This window comes from Sturnira hondurensis, unplaced genomic scaffold (assembly GCF_014824575.4).
Source record: "Sturnira hondurensis isolate 20B ecotype Veracruz unplaced genomic scaffold, ASM1482457v3 Scaffold0006413, whole genome shotgun sequence".
Taxonomy (NCBI): Eukaryota; Metazoa; Chordata; class Mammalia; order Chiroptera; family Phyllostomidae; genus Sturnira; species Sturnira hondurensis.
In genome coordinates, this window is record NW_028079044.1 from 24,879,344 (window position 1) to 24,898,840 (window position 19,497).

At 45.3% G+C, this 19,497-nt stretch overlaps 1 protein-coding gene and 1 long non-coding RNA gene across 3 annotated transcripts in view; one reads left to right on the forward strand and one right to left on the reverse strand.

Moving 5' to 3' along the window:
* The first annotated feature begins 3,578 nt into the window (after window positions 1–3,578).
* LOC118988549 (uncharacterized) lies at window positions 3,579–6,166 on the forward strand. The gene is made up of 2 exons (XR_005066800.1): window positions 3,579–4,145; window positions 5,094–6,166. It is a non-coding gene; the product is annotated as an uncharacterized LOC118988549 (long non-coding RNA).
* Window positions 5,635–19,497, reverse strand: part of NIPAL2 (NIPA like domain containing 2) — a 75,006-nt gene continuing 61,143 nt past the window's right edge. Inside the window, exons 7-11 of one of the 2 annotated variants that reach the window (XM_037048256.1) lie at window positions 16,380–16,515; window positions 14,410–14,498; window positions 10,444–10,507; window positions 9,289–9,383; window positions 5,635–7,921 (exon numbers count right to left, since the gene is read on the reverse strand). In XM_037048256.1, coding sequence (XP_036904151.1) covers window positions 7,809–7,921; window positions 9,289–9,383; window positions 10,444–10,507; window positions 14,410–14,498; window positions 16,380–16,515 — 497 coding nt within the window. In that variant the 3' untranslated portion in view covers window positions 5,635–7,808. The remainder of the gene's footprint in view (window positions 7,922–9,288; window positions 9,384–10,443; window positions 10,508–14,409; window positions 14,499–16,379; window positions 16,516–19,497) is intronic. The other variant, XM_037048257.1, reaches the window with a different exon arrangement.

Below are 19,497 nucleotides of genomic sequence, written 5' to 3' on the forward strand. Positions count from 1 at the left end.
CACTTGGGACGAGCTTTTCTCTCCTGTCGCCCCTACTGGTGACTGTGCTCCGTGCAGGCCCTTCAAGGAGAACAGGAAGGAGAGGGCGGCTCAGGGCCCCTCTTTCCACAGTCATTTCACGTTCGTGTCACCTGCTATTTCTCTCCCATCTTCCTCCGAGGGCCAGCAGGCCAGAGAGAATTAGCTCTTTCTTGTCAATGGGAAAACAAGCCCCCTGTCGGTCAGCCGTCCACCTCCAAACAAGGCTGGCAAAAGGAGACTTGGAAATTAACTCCCCACCCCCTTCCACCCCCCTCATAAACCTCCAGTCAACAAAAGGAAAGGAAATAAAAACATGGAAGAAAACCATCCTCCCTTCCCAGGGTCCTTTGGAGGCGGCCTCGGTCCAGATGTCCAGGGAAGCCCGCGCCGGGCGAGAGCGGCGGTGCTGGGGAAACAGGACATGCCAGCAATCTATTTTTATTTGGTGCTAGCCTGACTTTGCCCGGGCTCCGTGGAAAGTGACCCTGGATTCCACAGAACTCCCTAGTGAACAACAAAGAGGAGCGGAGGCAGTGCCAAGGCTGTCGTGCCTCCGCCGCGGTTTGGACCCGTTCTGCGCCGCAGAGGCCTCGGAAGGCTGGGGCCTGGCCGGGCAGGAAGCAGGTGGTTCGCTTTAGCGAAAGGCCCGAGGCAGGGCCGGTGGGCGGGCCGCAGACCTCCGTCCTCCTCCGCAGACGCAGGCTGTCCGGGCCGCAGCCGAGAACGGGGCTGGGGCGGCGGGGGTCTCTGCTTAGGTCCCGGAGACCTTCACCCCAAAGGGAGAATGTGATCACGGCGCACGGGGGCTGCGAGGGCGCCCAAACCTTCCCCGAGGCGGAGCAAACTTGCCCTAGGATTCCCTGTTCGGCCTGGGGGTGTGGCGAGAGCCTGGGAGGAGGAGGTGTAGCTAGCAGGCGCCTACCTCCTCCCCCGCCAGGTCCTTCACCCTTAGGCCCACGCCTTGGGCCCACCTGCTCAGGCCTGCACGCCCTGGTGCACGCTGCTGCGTGGAGGGCTGAGGTGTTTAAAGGGACTTTTCTTTTCTCTTTTCTTTTTTCTCTCTCTTTTCCCTCTTACCTTCCCTCCTTTCCCTCCCCTCTCTCCCTCCCTCCCGCCCTTCCTTCCTTTTCTTTCTCTTTCTTTCTTTCACTGTTGAGCTCTCTGCTTCTCTCCTGTGTGACTGGAGTGGCAGATCATTCTCTCCACTTGGAGGAGGTTTCACATTATGTCTTCTGTCCGGTTCATCCCCACTTCCCTCCCCTCCTCTCTCACTCAGCAGATGCCTTGGCCATCCTCCAATGACCAGCATCAGTTTTACTGCACTTTTGAGAAAGAACAAGGTTCGGATGTTCATGAAGATGAAGCTTAGGACCAACCAGGGACTTTGAGTCATTTTCTTGGGTCCACTACCTTCCATCTGTTTTCTAAAGACAGTCCCTCCCCTGTCGGTTGGGACTCTCGTTGAACAGTTCAGCACTGTAATTTGAATACTGGGAAGAACGTCGCCCCAGTTTTCATGAAGCATTTATTGAACGGGCTCATTCTTTCCCTTCATGTGCTAGCAACCCCATCTAACGTCTTCTGGAATCCCAATGAGCGCTGCGAAAATGAGGCCCTTTTGGTGGCCAGGAGCCGTCTTCCCATCTGGAGAAGGAAGAGATTGGCTGTTCCCGTCAGCATGGCTGTGAGCTGAGGGAGGCGACTCCCCACACACGACTCCCCACACAGGGGCTCTCGGTCACTGCCTCTCCGCTCACAGCCTCTCCAGCCAGGCCCCCTCCAAGTCTCCGCCCCTCTGTCCTTCCTGCTCACTTCCCCTTCCTATGCCCAGGGCTCACAGCTCTTTTACACTCATGATTCCTTGTTCCTTGAAACTTCAGTTCACTACTAATACTGCCTGCTCAGGCCCTTAGCTGGCCCCTTCTCCTGTCACACCTCTCAGAGTCGCCCAACTTCAGCTTTGACTCCTGGGTCCTGACTCCCTCCCGTCTTGCAGTTCAGGTGCCGGAGAGCATGGCTCTGGGTGGCCCCACAAGCCCTTCCTTCTCTGCGCAAAGCTCTTCTGCCCAAGGCCATCCTGGCAACCACTGTCCAGCCCAGGGCCCTGCTACATTTGGACATTTCCGGTAGGACATGATGTGCCTCAAAGGCAGAACTCAGATTCCACTGTTACTGGTTGAACTGTTATTGTGCCATCTGACACTGGTATGAGTGACTGAGAGAGATGCAAGGCAGATGCCATTCGATTCTGATAGGGCGAGTTTTGGGGAAGACACGGCTGGTGCTCTGAGCCCCAGTCACCACCCCCAAATAAAGCTGATGTCATCATTTGCCTCCTAAGTCAGAGTTCAGGTCAGGGCTGGCCACTCGAGGCCTTCTCAGTTGCCTTTCTAATCCTAGAAGTCGTCTTCCTTCACCTAGGACTCACGCTACGGAGGTTTCCCGAGCTGCTTCTGAGATGTTCAATTCCCCTTTTGCTCCTGGGCTGCCTTCCCTGTCTAGATTCTACTTGTGCCTCCAGTTCAACCTGTATTCCGGTCCCGGGCCCGCTGCAGCCAAGTGCTCCTAACTCAGACTTAAAAAAGCAACAGAAATTTATTCTCCTACAGTTCTAGACAACAGCAGCCTGCAATCAGGTGTCAGCTGGGTTGCGCTCCCTCCCATGGCTCTGGGCAAGGACCATCGGCCTCTCCCAGGTCTGATGGCTCCAGGCATTCCGTAGCTGTACCTTCACAACTCCAGTCTCCGGCAGCTTTCTTCTGATGTGTTTGTACTGTTTCCTCTTCTGTCTCTTATGAGGACATTTGTCATTAAATTTAGGGGCCACCCGGGTAATCCAGGACGCTATCTGTCTCAAGATCCTTAACTCCATGACATCTGCAAAGATGCTTTTTCCAAATAAAGTCACATTTACAGGTTCTGAGGGTTAGGTGGTGGACATATCTTTGGTGGAAGGTGGGCAACATTTATTTCATTATAATTCCCAATTCCCTTAAAGATGTCCCCTAGTCAAAAGTGACCTTCCCCTTTTGTGGGGTCCCATGCCTTTTATTCAAGTCTCTTAAGGCACCTTTGTTGTTCCGTTGTGCAGTGTTGATGTGTTGGTACCAGTAAGTGAGTGTGTGGGTTGCAGAGTTAGAAGTCCTGGGTTCAAATCCCAGCTCTATCACTTGCCAGTTGAATGGCACTGGCCGAGTCACCTGCCAGGGCCAGGATGCAACAAGGCACTGTAAAATTTAAGGAGGCCCGCACTCTCAGGCCCTGAAACTGCAGGATCGGCCCTCTCACCGGCAGTGAGATTTTTACAAGTTCCCTTAAATTTTGTGCCCTAGGTGCCCCTGTTGCCTGATCCTAGTTTGCACCCTGCCATTTGCCCTGGTTTTTAAATCTGTAAAGTAGAGATAATGACCTTGCTGATAGAGAAATTGCCTGGATTAAGTGAGTAGCAAAGCGAAAAGACTCTGCCCCATGCCTGGCACATAGTAGGGGACCAATAAATGAAAGCTGCCTGGAAGATAGTAAGGGGCCAGTAAATTTCTCTGACCGGACACTAAGTTCCTGAAGAGCTGGTCTTTGAGTCTAATTCATTTTTATGTCCTTAATAACTTTAAGCATATTACATTGAAAATAGTATGTGATCAATTATGTCTCAGTGAATTAATGAACATGTGCTAAGTTGGAGGCATGTGGTAATTGGGTTAGTGGTCTATAATCGGGCAAAACCACTCAAGCTTCACGTCCCTGGATCGAGAGTTCTTGGGCTGATTCATTTCCTTGTTCGTGTTCAGTGTTTAGAGGGTTTAGGTGAGGTGCTTTGGATGGAAGGAGCAGAGCCCAAGCCTCAGTAAATTGCTGAGGTTGGTTTTCAAATTAGAACCATGAAGGAAAAGGCTCCAAAAGTGGGATTCATGCACGCTGGGAGGATTAGCTTGCGTCTGGAGAGCAGCAGCTCAAATGTGCAAAGTGGCTTGGGTCCACGCATGCTGGTCCCATCAGGAACAGCTGGGCTCCTTCTCGGTTACGCACTTGCCAGCTCCCCGGGAAGGAGATTCTTTCCTAGAACTCGGAGACTCTCTTGCCTCTTGCCTGGAACTACATGAAACTGTTGGCAGCATCTGGCCCAGGTGGGTGCACCCTGAAACACATTTCTTTGATGTTGGGGTTGATATTTCTTTTTCACATTGTGGTTGGGACTCATTAATTCTCAATAAGGACCCGTATTGAAGGAGGAGTTTCCTCCCTTTCTAGCAAAAATACGTTTCCTTGGACAGGCCGCAGATCCTGGAACTGATTTGCTCTCCTGGCACAGGACAGCAAGTATGTGGTGCCCTGGGGCTGGTGAGAAAGGGGGCAGACTCAGGAATCCCTGGATGGGGAGGCTTTTCCCCGCATGCACCACAATTGCTAAAACACTATGTATAGTAGTCCAAGGCAGGTCTGTGGTTGCATGGAAACTGTGTACGTACGTGTGGAATTTTATTTTCTTTACTTCAAGATGACCATAAGAGCCAGAATGCTGATGAATGTAATGATTTGAAACTGCTTCTAAATTCCTCATACTATCATGTTAGGTTCGTTTCTGAGATCTTGGTCCCGAAAGCTCAGAATGTGCGTTTTTCTAGCAATCTCACCAAAGCACTTGTTTTCACTGGTGCCAGACACATGTATTAGGTTTGCAGTTAGTTGCCCTGTTCAAGGACTGCCTCTCTAACCATCCGCAGAACTTAAGAAAAGTGGTCTGGAAGGGTACTGGGAGAGCTGATTTTAGTAACTGCTATATTTATGTCCATAATATCACTATTAAATTGGCAAGCACGAAGCAGCCTTCGGTGTGGCCGAGTGTGTCGAGTCACCACTCCTTAAGGAGCCGTGTGCTTGGAAGCAAGAAGCACCAATGGGGCTCTTGGCTTCAGGGATCTGGCTCAGTGTTTCGATCCACAGAGCCATGTCCACTGCTGCACCTGCTTCTTTTGGGGCCAGACTTACGCACTCCACTGTGACTCTTCAATACACTAAATTGCACTAATCTGTGAAACCTGTTTTCTTCCCCTTCTTTCTCTGCCATGGAATAGACTTGCCAGGAACTCGTGGAGGTGGGAGCGGTGTTGAAAAATACCTTCTGAGTCACTGCTTGAGAAGTTTTTTATTGCATTTTTTCCCAGGTGATTCAAGGTAGCAAAAGTATTATAAGGCAAGAAGACATTTAAGCTGAAAACAGCCAGATGGTAAAGACTTCTTAATCTATTACATGAGAGGTAACTCCTAGCCGTTTCTGAAGCTATTACTGGTGGGGGAGTGGGGCTGGAGAGACTCTTCCAGGCAGGCAGTAGGGCTCACAAAAGAGCCACTGCCTTTCAGAGAGAAACTCTGGCACCAGCAATGAAGGCGTGGCACCATTTGTATCCTGTGTAAGCAGAAGGATCCTGGTGTAAATGTCAAGACCTGGTTCCACACTCCCACGGTCCTTGGTTTGTCATGAACAGGAACTGTTGCTTTGTAAGCTCTCAAGTGCCCGAGGACCAAGAAAGAAGCTGCAGAGCAAAGGCAGAGGAGTCTAACCGGGGGGTTGCTGACTACAGCCCGTGGACCGGCCACCTGTTTTTGTGAATCAGGTTTTACCGGCACAGCCAGGCTCACCCGCTACACATTGCCTGTGGCTGCTTTCATGCAACAACGGCAGAGTGGGGTAGTTGCGACACTGTATGGCCCACAAACCCCAAACAGTTTCTCTCTGGGTCTTTAAAGGAAAAGTTTTGCAGACCCTTGGTCTAGACACAGATGAGTCAAGTGCTGGCTGAAGGCCCCCCACTCACGATGCCAAAAGAAGGGCCGGGTTGGCTTTGCTGGTTGTCATGCACTGTGTAATTTAAAAAATCTTTACAGTCCAGCACAACTGAAGTTCCTTTCACCTTATTTTGGAGCAGCAATATGGAAAGTAACATTCGGCCTGAATACAGTTTGTATGTTACCTCAACTTCTAAAGCATTGCTAGATGGCTTGAAGGTGCATAAGTCAATGTTATTTTTCAAAACTCTTAAAAAGATGCAAGTGTAGGTGATCACTAAAGTACCAGTATTGTGCTTATGTCTGTGCAAAATTCTCCAAAGCTCAAACCATGTGCTGTAGCTAAAATACAGTCCTGCTTGAAGTCGAACTCTATGGTCTCATTATTTTCCCAATCTTTGAACCAGTCTTAAGAGTCACTAGAAATCTGTAGTTTAATACACCAGACACATTTCTTAGCTGAGCCTTCCCCGGGCCAACATGTTGGACCAATTCAGAAAAACATGCCATAAATTATGACTGTTTTATTTGAATTAATGGAACACATTCCACAATGGTAGGAATTCTTACCAGGAGTTCAAAAGCCAGACACGGGATCTAAGTTATTATTATGCATACATTGGAGATGGATTCAAATCCTGCCTCTATGGCCAGGTTTGGTTGGTCTGATCAGGAGTGCAGGGTATGACACAGAACAAAGCTACAAGACCTGCAACAATTAAGATTATAATCTCTGTGGATCTGAGTTAAACACCCTGCACTTACGCAAAGGCAACTGACTGGGACCGTGCTGTGCAGACTCGTCAGAATGACCTGAAGGCTTCCAAAGGTCCTTAAGCACAGGGCTTATTGCTTATGGCTACAGTGAAGGTTAACTCCTCTCTTCTCATTTAAATATTAGGTAGAGCATAAGTAATGGGTGATTATGCAAATGTTATCTTAGCAGACTGTGACTCACTGCAACAGAAAAGCCATTCAGGGTACAGGAGCACAGGGCTTCCTCTCTAGGCTCAGATGGGCCACCTGGCTGTGGCTTCGTTTAAGATTTAAATGGCTGGGATCCAGTTCCCTCCAATCATCCCAGTTGCATGGATGAATTTATAAGGCTTGAGATAATGGCTTAGGGGAGCAACGGTGTGTTAGTGAAAATATCAGCAAGAATTTCAATATGATTTTTGAGACGTGTTAAGAGTTACAACATATAAACCCACTTGACAAGTTTTAACAGCTACCCAAATGAAGGCTTGGAATATTAAGCTTTCCCTTCAGTTTCAATTAAGGTAAATAGGATCTCACAGCTGAAGAAATGCCATCATTCTGTATTTTTATTTTTTAAAAATTGGCCCTAGTTCTTAAATTTTCCCTTGCTTAAAAAGTCCACCAGCCAAGGTCTTTTAGTTTTGGTACGCCCCATCACAGGGTGCCACTTACAAATTCTAATTTTAAAGACACCCTTAGTTTTTAAAGGGGAGGTACAGGTAGGGCTAGTTTTCAAAAGAAGATGACTCACTGCTCTTATTTAGGAACAGGAAGGTGAGATGTTATGCGGCAGTTAAGAGTTTTAAAGAGGAATGCTCCCAAACCTTTGTTCAGGAGTAAGGCTTTGGGGTCAAGTGTCTCTTTAAAGCAAAGCAACCGCCACCACAGCCCTTGGGGGGGGGGGGAGCGGGAAGCAGCCATGTGTCCTATAGCCAAGTCGTGGGTGTGCATTTTTGTGTGGCATTCCCGCTTGGGGAGCCAGGCTCTGATTAAGACGTAGCTGTCACACGATCACTAGGGAGAGGCCCGTGGCGTGGGGGAAGCCTTCGAGCTGCATTCCACGAGAACATTAGACTGTCAGGCTTAGGAAGGCCTGAGTGTCCACGGAGAGGGAGGCAGGGCACAGGACTGGGACTAACGCTAACTCACGCCAGCGATACATAGCTGCTGACACAAATGGAACATGTGCAAGTTTTAAAAAGGTGGTATCGAGTAGCAGGCCCACGGCCGTCCCTCTCGGCATGCTAGGCCTCTTTCTTCTCTCCACTTTGGCTCTTTGTTGAGTCACTTCCATCGGGCAATGTTCCATAGGATAAGCTGTTTGAATCTGGTTGTATTTTATCCAACATTTGTTTCCCTGTGGAGATAATAATCACACATACAAAAAAAAATCTTTTGAGCTCTTAAAGAAGAATACGTTTTAATAATTTCTCCTCGATCTAGGCCACATTTTATCCCCCTTTTTTATGCTATGTGGTCACGCTCTAAACAGAAGAGGAAAACATCAGGGAAGAAAAGGCCCTTGGACCTCCACGTCCCCTGACATGTGATCACGCACCGCCCAGGAGAGCAGCGCCCCAGCCACGGGGCCTGTCCTGCTGGGCCCCGTTGGGAGGTTAACGTGAAGTATTCACTTATCTCCAAAGCTTTCTCCCCAGTGTCCTGTTGCGCCTAAAACACCTAACAACTTAGAAAAACAGTCTTTCATAGTGGCTTCTAAAGCTATTCCTGATCCTGTGGATGGGCTTTGTGACACGAAAAAGAGAGTGAAAAATAAGTAAACTGTATTTTCTACCTAAGAACCTCTACCCATAGAAGCCATCTATGACATGCATTCCCTCACCACAAACACCAGTTCTCGCACTGAAGGCTCTTAGCTGGTCAAGGTGGCTTCAGTGGAAAGAGAACACAGAATATCCAGGGCCACGTTTTCTCAGATGCAGGGCCGAGTCTCTCATGTTTTCTTCTTCAGAGGCTTGGTCCCAACAGAATGTTGGAGGAGCCCGTGGGAACATCACTACCCCTTCTGGAGACCTGTAGGTCACCCCAAATCCCTAGCAAAGCCAGAGGTGGTTGAGGGTGGCAGCGGGTGGTGGGGGCAGGGAGGACACAGTGGAGTGTTTCCTTTGTTCTGGACGTCACCTCTGTTGTCCACATGGCTAAAGCGACTGACTCTCAGTGACGGTAGACAACTGACTGGGAATATGGCACATATCAAACAGATAAGGATGGACAAGGGAAGTGGGAGGGGAGGAAGCTCATGCTCAGGTGTCTGGGAAGCACGCCGCACCCAGCCCTGCAGTGCACAGGCCACCGCCGTCTTCCCAGGAACCTCGTTCCCTGGTAGCCTGGCTTCGGTCTTGAGACACCCCCTCCGAGGCTCTCTGAGAATCGGGGCTGCTGTGGGGAGCCACTCCCTACTCCTTTCCTACTCTTTCCCAATTTAAGGAAACTCAGAGGCGAAATCTCCACCATCACCCAACTCCAGAAGACAGGGTCAGTTCTTTTGTATCCTCAGTGCTCTGTGTAAACCTGACATTTAAAGAAATGATTATTGGTATTTACAGGTACAACACCACCTCTGGTAGTATCATGAAATGTACACTTTCTGAAGAAAGTGTACACTATGTTTTATATTAATTTACATCTCTAAAATAATAGCCACAATTACTCATTGTTAAGGATAAGATTGTCTGTTGTAAATGAAAGAATATATAGTTTTACCAGGAATATTTCCAAAATCAACGTATGACTGTGGCAGATGTTCCTTTTCTCGATTTCTTGTGACCAGAAACACACCAAGGAATGACAGCAAACACCTGTGAGAAAAATATGAATACAGGACGTTGAAACAGCTGCCGGCATTCAGTAACCGAGCCTGGCGTCTGCACTACGACATGACTCCCTTGGTTTCGTTCTTCCTGCTTCTCAGGGTAAGCTGCCTAAAACTGTCTTCATCGCTGCAGCCAACAATATTTGTCCTCAAAACCAAGACCTGGAGCGCTTCCCATAAGTCTCTGCTCCAGGTTTTCACCATCTGGAGACTGATTCAGGCTCTACACCCTTTGGGTAGACACTCAGTCTCGTTTTCTATCCGTGCATGCCCAGGCCCACTACTGGCATGCAACACATGCAAAAAATAATGATTTATTCTTTAATTTTCTAAGAAATTCAGTTGTCCTTGGCCATAAGAATAGTCACAGTTTCCAGATCCCAGAAAGTTCGTCTTGTCCAAATATCTTATGAAATTGAATGTTCAAGATAAATAGTTTTCTGTGCTCAAAGTGGTCTGGGATCAAGTTTGCATAATGATGGTCACACAGAACACCAGGTCGAGGAGCAGGGAAGCATTAGTGGAGTGCCGTTTGGAACCCACGGAAGATCCTCGACAGTGGTGATGCGCCCTCAGAGATCTATTCTCTGCAAGGATGTCAGCCATGACGCCCAGCAACAAAGCGTCAGCCCCACCCAGAAAAGGGGATGCTGCACTCTGACGTCATTATTCTAGGGGATCCTAGAAGTATCCATGGTTGAGTATTCCCTGATTGAGACCTAGCCTAGGGGTTCCCAAGGGCAAGATAGGGCTGATAAAGTCTGAAAAGACCACAGAGCAGCTACAGAGCCAGTGGATTTATCTTGGCTGGAACTGAAAAACCTCCAGTGTTCCAGAACCTTCTGACCAACACTGAAATCACAAAGTGAAAGACAGTGAACCTTGTATAGGGTGTTAAATTGAACAATGTTTCCTTTAGGAGCTCAGGAAACAGTTGTTTCTCATATTATTTTCCAATTTTTTATGCCTCAGGTACAATGCCAAAAATCCTACGTAAAAGTAATAGGATTTCATATACCTTACTTACCTCTGGGACATTTACTCACCCCAAAATATATAAAAATATAGTGAGAAAAGCCGCACCAAGGAATTCTTTGTAAAATATGATACCTTTAACAAGAATTAAAGACAAAATGAGTTTTAGCTTGTTTACAAGAGCTACACATTGTTTTCCAAATTATGTTAATACAGGAGACCCACTTTTCTGTGATTCCAGTTACCCACTTTTTGGTCCAAAAGCATCGAATGAAAAGTCCCAGAAATAAACAATTCATAAGCTTCGAGTTGTGCTGTTCTGAGTTGTGGGAGGAAACCCCCTGGCCCGGGACATGAATGACACCTCTGGGAAGCACGTGTGGCTCTTCCGCCCCCTTCCCGTGACTTGGCAGCCGTTTCAGCTGTGAGATTTAGTGTTGGGGTGTCTCAGGGCTTGTGTTCAAGTGACCCTTATTTTACTAAACAGTGGCCCCAAGGCTCAAGAGTAGTGATGCTGGCAATTCAGATATGCCAACAAGAAGCCATAAAATGCTCCCTTCTAACGGAAAAGATACGTACACACAGGAGAAAATGGTATTTAAGTATAGTTACCTTAAAGTGCACATTCAGTAGCTTAGTTTAAAAATGCTTGCATGCCATAGTTACACTTCCAATGATTTCAAAGAGAACATAGATTTGTAGACTTTGTATATAACGTTAAGTATCATTATTATAAAATCAATACACTTTAATATAACTTTTTCAAGCAGAAATTTCTTACGCAGGAAAGGATATGTCCACTGGCACATGCAAGGAAACAAAACCCTAGTGACAGTTCCCACCTACAGTTTGCGGCCAGGGGTCATTAAGCCTGACCTGGGAGTCTGGGTGGACCCCGGGGCCTGTGACGCAGCACTAGTGCTTGGGGTCAGCTGCTGCCCATGCTGTCACTTCTGGCGATGCCCTGCAGTCTGACAGGCCGGCCACTCAGGCACTGGAGAACAGTGGAGCATCTGATGTGCTACCTGCGCTCCACGACTCACTACCAGCCCCTCTCCCATCTCCTTTTCCTGCTCTTCCCTTTCGGGCAAAGGAACCCACGCATGTGAGCTTTTCTTCTCTCCTTGTTGCTCTACGTGATTTCTTCCTGGCCTAGGACCCCAAAGCCTTCATAGAGTTTTTATGAAATGAGATATCGCTAAGTTATGTATTACCTGAAGTTAAGTCTTTGTGTGTGGGATGGCAGCCCTGCTGGCTGGCTGACAACTACTTATGGAGAGTCTTGGGTACCAGCCCCTGTTCTTGGTGCCACAGGTACCACGAAGAACAAGACAGAGTCCTAGACTTGGGAGCTTTCTCAGTCTGAAGCCTATCTTCTGGTTACCTAGTGAATGAACTTCTTATAGGAAGAAGGCACGTCCTGTTCTGATGAATATTTGTTGAATGACCGAACATTTCTGAAACATTATTACACACTTCCTTGCAAGCATTTTTATGATTCTGTGTTATTTAATAAGCTGATTTACCATAATATTCATTTCTCTACGGGTATTTTACATTGTTTTTGGTTTTTGATTTGGTAAAGTAGCAATAAACTACTTTGCACATATTTCCCCCCCCCCGCCCCCGTATTTTAGGATTTTTGTTGTTGTAGCCTAAAGTGGAATTCCTAAAGAGAACATTTTCTTTCTTTTTTTTTAGAATTATGGTACAATACACATACCATAACATTTGCCATTCTAACCATTTTTAAGTGTACCATTCAGTTGTGTTAAGTATATTTGCATTGCTGTGTAACCAATCTTCAGAGCCTTCTCATCTTGCAAAACTGAAACTCTCTATGTATTGGACAAGGGCTCCTCAGTTCCTCCTCCCCCAGCCTCTGACACCACATTTTACTTCCCATTTTTACAAGTCCGACTACCCCAGATACCTCCTATAGGTGGAATCATATAGCACTTATCTTTTTCTGACTGCCTTATTTCATTTAGCACAATGTCTTCAAGGTTTATCTATGCTGTAGCATGTGTTAGAAATTCCTTCATTTCTGAGGCTGGTACACACATATTTCATATTTCATTGTATGTATAGACCACATTTTCTTTGTCCATTCATATGTCTATGGACACCTGGGTTGCTTCTGCCTTTTGGCTACTGTGACTGATGCTGCTATGAACCTAGGTGTACAAGTATCTGTTGAGCCCCTGCCTTCTGTTCTTTTGAACATAAACCCAAATTGCTGGGTGACTACTGCATTTTACATTGCCACCACCAGTGCACAAGGGTTACAATTTTTCTATATCCTCACCAACACTTGTTGTTTTCCATGTTTTTTCTTTTCTAGTGGCCATCCTAATGGATATAAGGTGGTATCTACTCGTGGGTTCGATCTGCATTTCCTAAGGAGTAGCGATGCAGAGTATTGTCATGTGTGCTTATGGGCCCTTTGTCCATCTTTGGAGAAATGTCTATTCACCTCCTTTGCCCATATTTTAATTGGGTTATTTGTTTGTTGTTGCTGTAGAGTTGTAGGATCAAAGAGTAGAAACATTTTTAACATTCTTGATAAAAACTATGACCCTTAGTTCTAGCAAGGTGGTAGGTACCACGCCACCCAAAGCTCTACAAGAATGTCAGGGACACTGCAGCCCCGTCAGCTTGATTATCATGATAAAAAGAAAAAAATGTTACCAGTTTAGTAGGCAAAACATGGTGTCTCATTCTGACTTTAACTTCAAGCCATGATTTTTGATGGAAACAGAGAGAAGTTGATCAAGAAGCTCCACCTCCACTCAACACTTCGGAAACACCGCATGAGCTGTTATCCCCCCAGAAAGGCCAGCCTCCCTGACTCATCAATGAATCTGCACACTGAATATTGAGATCCAGCCCTGTGGGTGCTCCTACTGAAACTTCTTTTGAGGGAAACTATGTTTTTTACACGCCTTTAGCTCATCTGTATTAATTAGTAGCTATATGTCACGTCTATAACTCTTCCTGACCTTGTTTCTTTTCTAATAATTCTAGGGCACACAGATGTGCAATTTTTTCTCTCTATTATCAACAAGCATAAAATGCTAAAAGATCAGATGTCCTGGGACATACTCTTTCTCTTTAAAAGAATGGTTGAATTCTGGGAAACAGAAGAGGTATTAATTACTTTTAAAAAGTTCCCACTGGCAGTCAGTCACATTGTTTGCAATGAAATAATGAAGATGAGCCAATTAGGAAACAGATAGTCCCTAATTATCTCCAAAATACATACATTTTGCAATAGGAAGTGAAGTCTCAATATGGGAAGGTGGTGAATTTATTCAATATGCCAAAGAACTAGGGTAGACCAGTACGAAACTTAAGAGGGATATACCTAAATCTACTGTAGTTTGGTTTGAACCAAGTTTCAATTTCACGCTTTTTTTTAAACACCATTGTGTCTGATATACTTAAAAAATTGTCCATAACAAGAAAAGAATGCAAGAGTAGAAAAACAGAGGCCAGAACAGCAAAAGTAGTAGCTTCTGTCCTCATCTGTCTGGCCTTCCCTGGATCGCTGGCTTCAGTGGGGGATCCCACTCTCTGATCAAAGTGGTGAGGGCCGGGGAGGGAAGAGTTATGGAACTGGGGGTGTCTGGACCAAAGACAAGACACAAGAAGATGCTTCAGCGGCTTTGATGATCACAAGGATTGGCAAGGAGAAGATTTCGGAGAGTGAAACTAGGATGAATGTCTGGAATTCACAGGGAGGCGAATTTCAGTCCAATATAAGGAGACACTTTCTAATGATTAGAGCCCTCCAAATAACTAGAGTAATCTAAAACGGGACTGAGCCGTCTCAGGAGGCAGGGAGCACTGGGGAGCCTTCACACATAGCAGAATAACCTGTCCTAGAGGCGGTTACGGAGGAGACTCAGAGACCGGGTGGAGGCTGGAGGAGATGGGCTACGCAGATCCCCATAGTCTAAGGGTTCCTTGATTTTTCTCAGTACGTTTGTTGTGGGGGCAGAACACCTATGTAGGTATGGAAAGCCAAAACTCACCTGCAATAATAGCACTGGTTGTAAAGAAAACATGGTTAACTGGCACCACAGTCGCTGTATTGTAGAGTCTCGTGGCTTGATTTAAGAACCTAGAGTAGAAGGCACTTACTGAAACTCTGGCTTTAAGAGACGCTCAGCAATAAGTTAACAATAACATCAAGAAGTGCATGTTCTTTAGCTACAACTACAAAGGGAAAGGAAGTGCAGGAAAAGGGCATTTCCAATCAGCAGTCATAGCTTATATGCATCTGATGTAGGAGATCAGATGTCAGGTTTTATGGTCTGTTTAAACCAACAACGGTAACAATGAAAAGCAATTAATCATATTCCGAGGCCACAGAAGTTTGAGTTGGAAGCAATTCAAGCTGCTGGACCGGTATCACACTGGGGCTGATTCATTACGATAGACCCTAGAATCTGTTAAATATCATATCTGGGGAATAGCATAGCTATGCATTGACATGCCACGCGCCAACAAAGAAGATGGAGAAGTAAGGGAATGTTTAATGTTTCAAAAACAATGCCTAGGACTCCAGCTGTGGAGCACATGTGGGAACTCAGCTTCTCACTTTGGCCACCAACATCATTCAGGTTCCCCCAACTGAGCTGTGCTGCCTGGTCAGGGACTAGAACCTTTTCTAAGGCAGTGCACTGCGCTGGCATCACCCAGGCTCCTTCAAAGAGCCCTGAGGCTCAGGTCCCGTTGTTGAGCAACTGAAAAAAATTCTTGTGGGCACAGCCAGGTGTTCCTGTGTGTGTGCACACATGTGGGCGTGTATGTATACACATAGGTACGTATATGTGTGTAAATGAACCTCCTCAGGTAATTTTGATGGACTGAAACCCACAGTTCTACAGTGTGTTCACAGAGCTTTAGTGTAGAAAAGGCAGGGACGGAAACAAGGGTGAGAAGGATGCAGTCTGCCTTCAGTTGCACTTGCCTTTTAAATTCACAAAGTGTGGTTTAAACATGGTGATACTAATCACTGAATTCAAAAAGGTAGTGTAGCAGCGCTGATTAATTCAGAAGAAGAGAGAGATGAGACAAGTGGCAAGATTTGCGTACTAGACACACACTCAGTCCTATAAGGAACTGACAAAGGGAACAGTGACAAGACACTGGGTTTCTCCAGCAATTCTCCACACTCCCCATCACAGGGCCTAGAACTGGCCACGGCAATTAGACTTTACTCCTACAACCTAAGAAGAAACCACTCTCTTCCTGAGTCTGGGCTCTGACTTCCTAGTTGGCCCTGGGATGGTGGTTTTGCAGAGCATTTTGGGGTAAACAGAAAACGTTCTGGTCGACTCAAGAGCGCCTAGAAGGCAAAGGCATAATCACCAAGTGAAATGGAGGGGAAGCAATTGGGGCAGATGGAGGCGGGGGGAGAAAAGGGCCGACATTAAAAATGTTCCATGTCACCACGATTAGGCCCCAAGGGAAACACAAAACAATCATTCCACAATCTCTTGGGTACGGAGCAAATTCTGGCCAAAGATGTGAAGTTCTGGGGAAAGGATTTCCCTCCCGGCCAAACGTCTGGTTTTGTCCATCCCTGGGCAATTACTGAGCATGAGCTAAGAAGTGAAGGTGAAGGGTTCATGCATTTCCTAGGCTTAGAATGAAACCCTGGATGTGGACCTGCCCCTTTGATTTATTGCTAATGACGGCCTATGTACGATGGATATTAATTACAAGCAGAAGAGCATCAGGAAAGTATCAAAGCGCACTTCGCTAGATTACGGTTGCACTTCAGAACTCACAAGATGTGAAGGCAACGCTCGGTAGAGACTTCTTATTGGATGTGAAGGATATTGCAAGGCATGTGAGCTGAGGATAAGCCGTAGACCCTTCCCCCTTCAAAATCAGTTGCATCTAATTTTGATTATCATCTGAAGCCAATAAAGACTAATGTTCAGGGAAGCACAGGCATGTTGAAAGATTGGTGCGGATATAGAAGCTAACTTACTTGACTTGGAAAACACAAGATGCTATCATGATGATAAACATTATATAGAAGATGGGGTAAGTTAGTTGCATTGTATCCGTCACAGAAAAAGTAATCATGCCTGAGACAGCTTTTACTGAGATAACAGTCACTGAGGCTGGAAAAGAAAACAGAGAACACAATAAAATACATACCTTAGATGGAATTACACATAAATATCTCAAGTTGACATGGTAGAGCAGTGAACACCCCCCATTAAGCGTTAAGCATGAAGACTGTGTTGTGGGAGTGGCCGGGTAGGACGAGCCGCTAGCTGAGCCGTGGCCCTGCCGCTCCAGCTGGGCTGGGCTTCAGATCTGCTTTTATCAGCTAACGATCTGCTGTGTGACTGGGTGCTTTTTATCTCTGGAGCAAGGTGCTTGTTTTCCAGCCCGAACTGTTGAAAGGATGCTACAGAGGTTATAATTACTAGTAGATGGGAAAGGAGAAAACAATGAAGGGGGAGATAAGAAAAATCAGATTGTGCCCTGGGACATTAATGGAAAAATCACTAGTAATTATGCTGAAAAAGCTTAAAGCCAAATAGATGAGAAGACTGGAGAGTGAAAAGCAACTCACTCTGAGAGTTTACTAAGAGTTGTGCTTAGTCTGTGTATGAACCCTTTGTTAATAAAGGCCTACAAGTTTTATTAAAATAATTTTTGAAGAAGACACTAATAGGAAGCAGGACCAGAGCTGAATTCAGTTCTCAGAGTCAACCATAAATCTCAGATTTACATAAGCATGTCTACCCATTTTCTACGCTCAGGGGGAACCTATCCCTTACGGGAAATTTTTTCTTCGGTGCCAAATAGCAGTGAAGAAAATGTGACTTGAAAAGGTTATAGCAGCCCTGGCTGGTTTAGCTCAGTGGATTGAGCACAGGCCTGTGAACCACATGATCGTGGTTCGATTCCCAGTCAGGGCACATGCCTGGGTTGCAGGCCTGTTCCCAGCGGGGGACTCACGAGAGGCAACCATACATTGATGTTTCTCTCCCTCTCTCCTTCCATTCTCCTCTTAAGATAAATAAATAAAAAAATCTTTTTTAAAAAAGGAAAAGGCCTTATAGCAATATAAAGCAATGGAGTGTTTTCTGGAAACACCATGTTTCTGTAGGAAGAAGACAGTGTTTTCATTTTGTCCTAGGTCCCTTACAATTACTATTACCTATAACTCCATACATTAGCTGAAACCTACAGAAAAATTAAGAAAAATTTTTTACATGAAATCAAAAGAAGTCAAAGGCAATGTGAAAGAAATACTATTTGTGTTGCTGTTGGTATCTGGTCATAATATGTGAACTCTATTCCTTTTAGCTTTCGAAAAGGTATTATATGCATGCATATAAAGGGTATGTTTAAAGTAGCCGGTGAAGCGTTGCACCCAGGAAAAGTGTTCAATAATCTCCTTTTCCAAAAACTGAAAATGTACTTTAGCTTGAGGGGTATGAGGGCACACTTCCAAATCAGGCATTTTGTTTCTTTTAGAAGTCATAGTTCACTGAAGGGACCTGGCGATAAATTTAAAAGCAAACCCTCAATCTGAACAAAGAGGCCCATGCCGCTGGGTACCGCTTCACTTTAAACAGCTCTGACCTGATCCTTGTACAAATTTCTATAGGTTATGACAACAGTCCTATCTCAGCGAATCTAGCAATGTAAGTATCTATTGAAATGTGTGTCACTTGAAGCTTGTAAGGCTAGCTCTGGAGGGACCTTGATTTCCTCCCACACACTTTGCTTGTACTTCGAGCCAGTGTGGTTACGGTCCGGGCGTCTGCTTTTCTGTCTCTGACCATGAATATATGTTATAACATATGAACCATACAGTACACACTGCTTAGGAATCTCTTTCGCATTGTCACTAAGTATTTTCTAGGCAATTGAGTAGAACATATGTGCAAAAACTATTACAAGTGTCACAAAGAAAGGGACTCGTTTCATTAACACTACTAGTCATGAAGTATCATTATTTGTTCTGGATCCTGCTTGCCGTTTCTCTTAATTTGGGATTTTTACATGAATTTTCAGTAGTGAAATTAGTTTCTAGTATTCTTCATTTGTGCTGTTTGGGATCTGTATTTATACTGATTATGTTAAAAATGAAAGTGAAGGCTTTCTCCTCATGTCCCGAATAGTTTAAATGACATCAGAATAATATGTTCCCTAAAGAGTCAAAGGCATTACTTTCTAGATTGAAGGTAGAAGACAGTCTAGGCCTGGTTATTTTTTTAGGATGTAGCTTAAAACAACTCCTCTATTTCCTCCATGGTTATTTCTCTTAAAAATAAGCAATTTATTCAAGTTTGTTTATTTTCTTCATTTTATATATATATGTATTATTCCTAAGCTATGGGATTTGAGATTTTTCCTTTTTAAAAAAACATAATTTATTGATTATGCTATTATAGTTGTCCCATTTTCCCCCTTCATTCCCCTCCATCTTGCACACCCCCTCCCATCCACATTCCTCCCCTTTAGTTCATGTCCATGTGTCATAAGTTCTTTAGCTTCTACATTTCCCACACTACTCTTGCCCTCCCCCTGTCTATTTTCTACCTACCATCTATACTACTTATTCTCTGTACCTTTTCCTCCTCTCTCCTCCTCCCACTCCCCTGTTGCTAACCCTCCATGTGATCTCCATTCTGTGGTTCTGTTCCTGTTCTAGTGTTTGCTTAGTTTGTTTCTGTTTTTGTTTTAGGTGTGGTTTTTAATAACTGTGAGTTTGCTGTCTTTTTACTGTTCATATTTTTTATCTTCTTTTTCTTAGATAAGTCCCTTTAACATTTCATACAATAAGGGCTTGGTGATGATGAATTCCTTTAACTTGACCTTATCTGAGAAACATTTTATCTGCCCTTCCATTCTAAATGAGAGCTTTGCTGGATAGAGCAATCTTGGATGTAGGTCCTTGCCTTTCATGACTTGGAATACTTCTTTCCAGCCCCTTCTTGCCTGTAAGGTCTCTTTTGAGAAGTCAGCTGACAGTCTGATGGGAACTCCTTTGTAGGTGACTGTCCCCTTATCTCTTGCTGCTTCTAGAATTTTCTTCTTCATTTTTATCTTGGCTAATGTAATTATGATGTGCCTTGGTG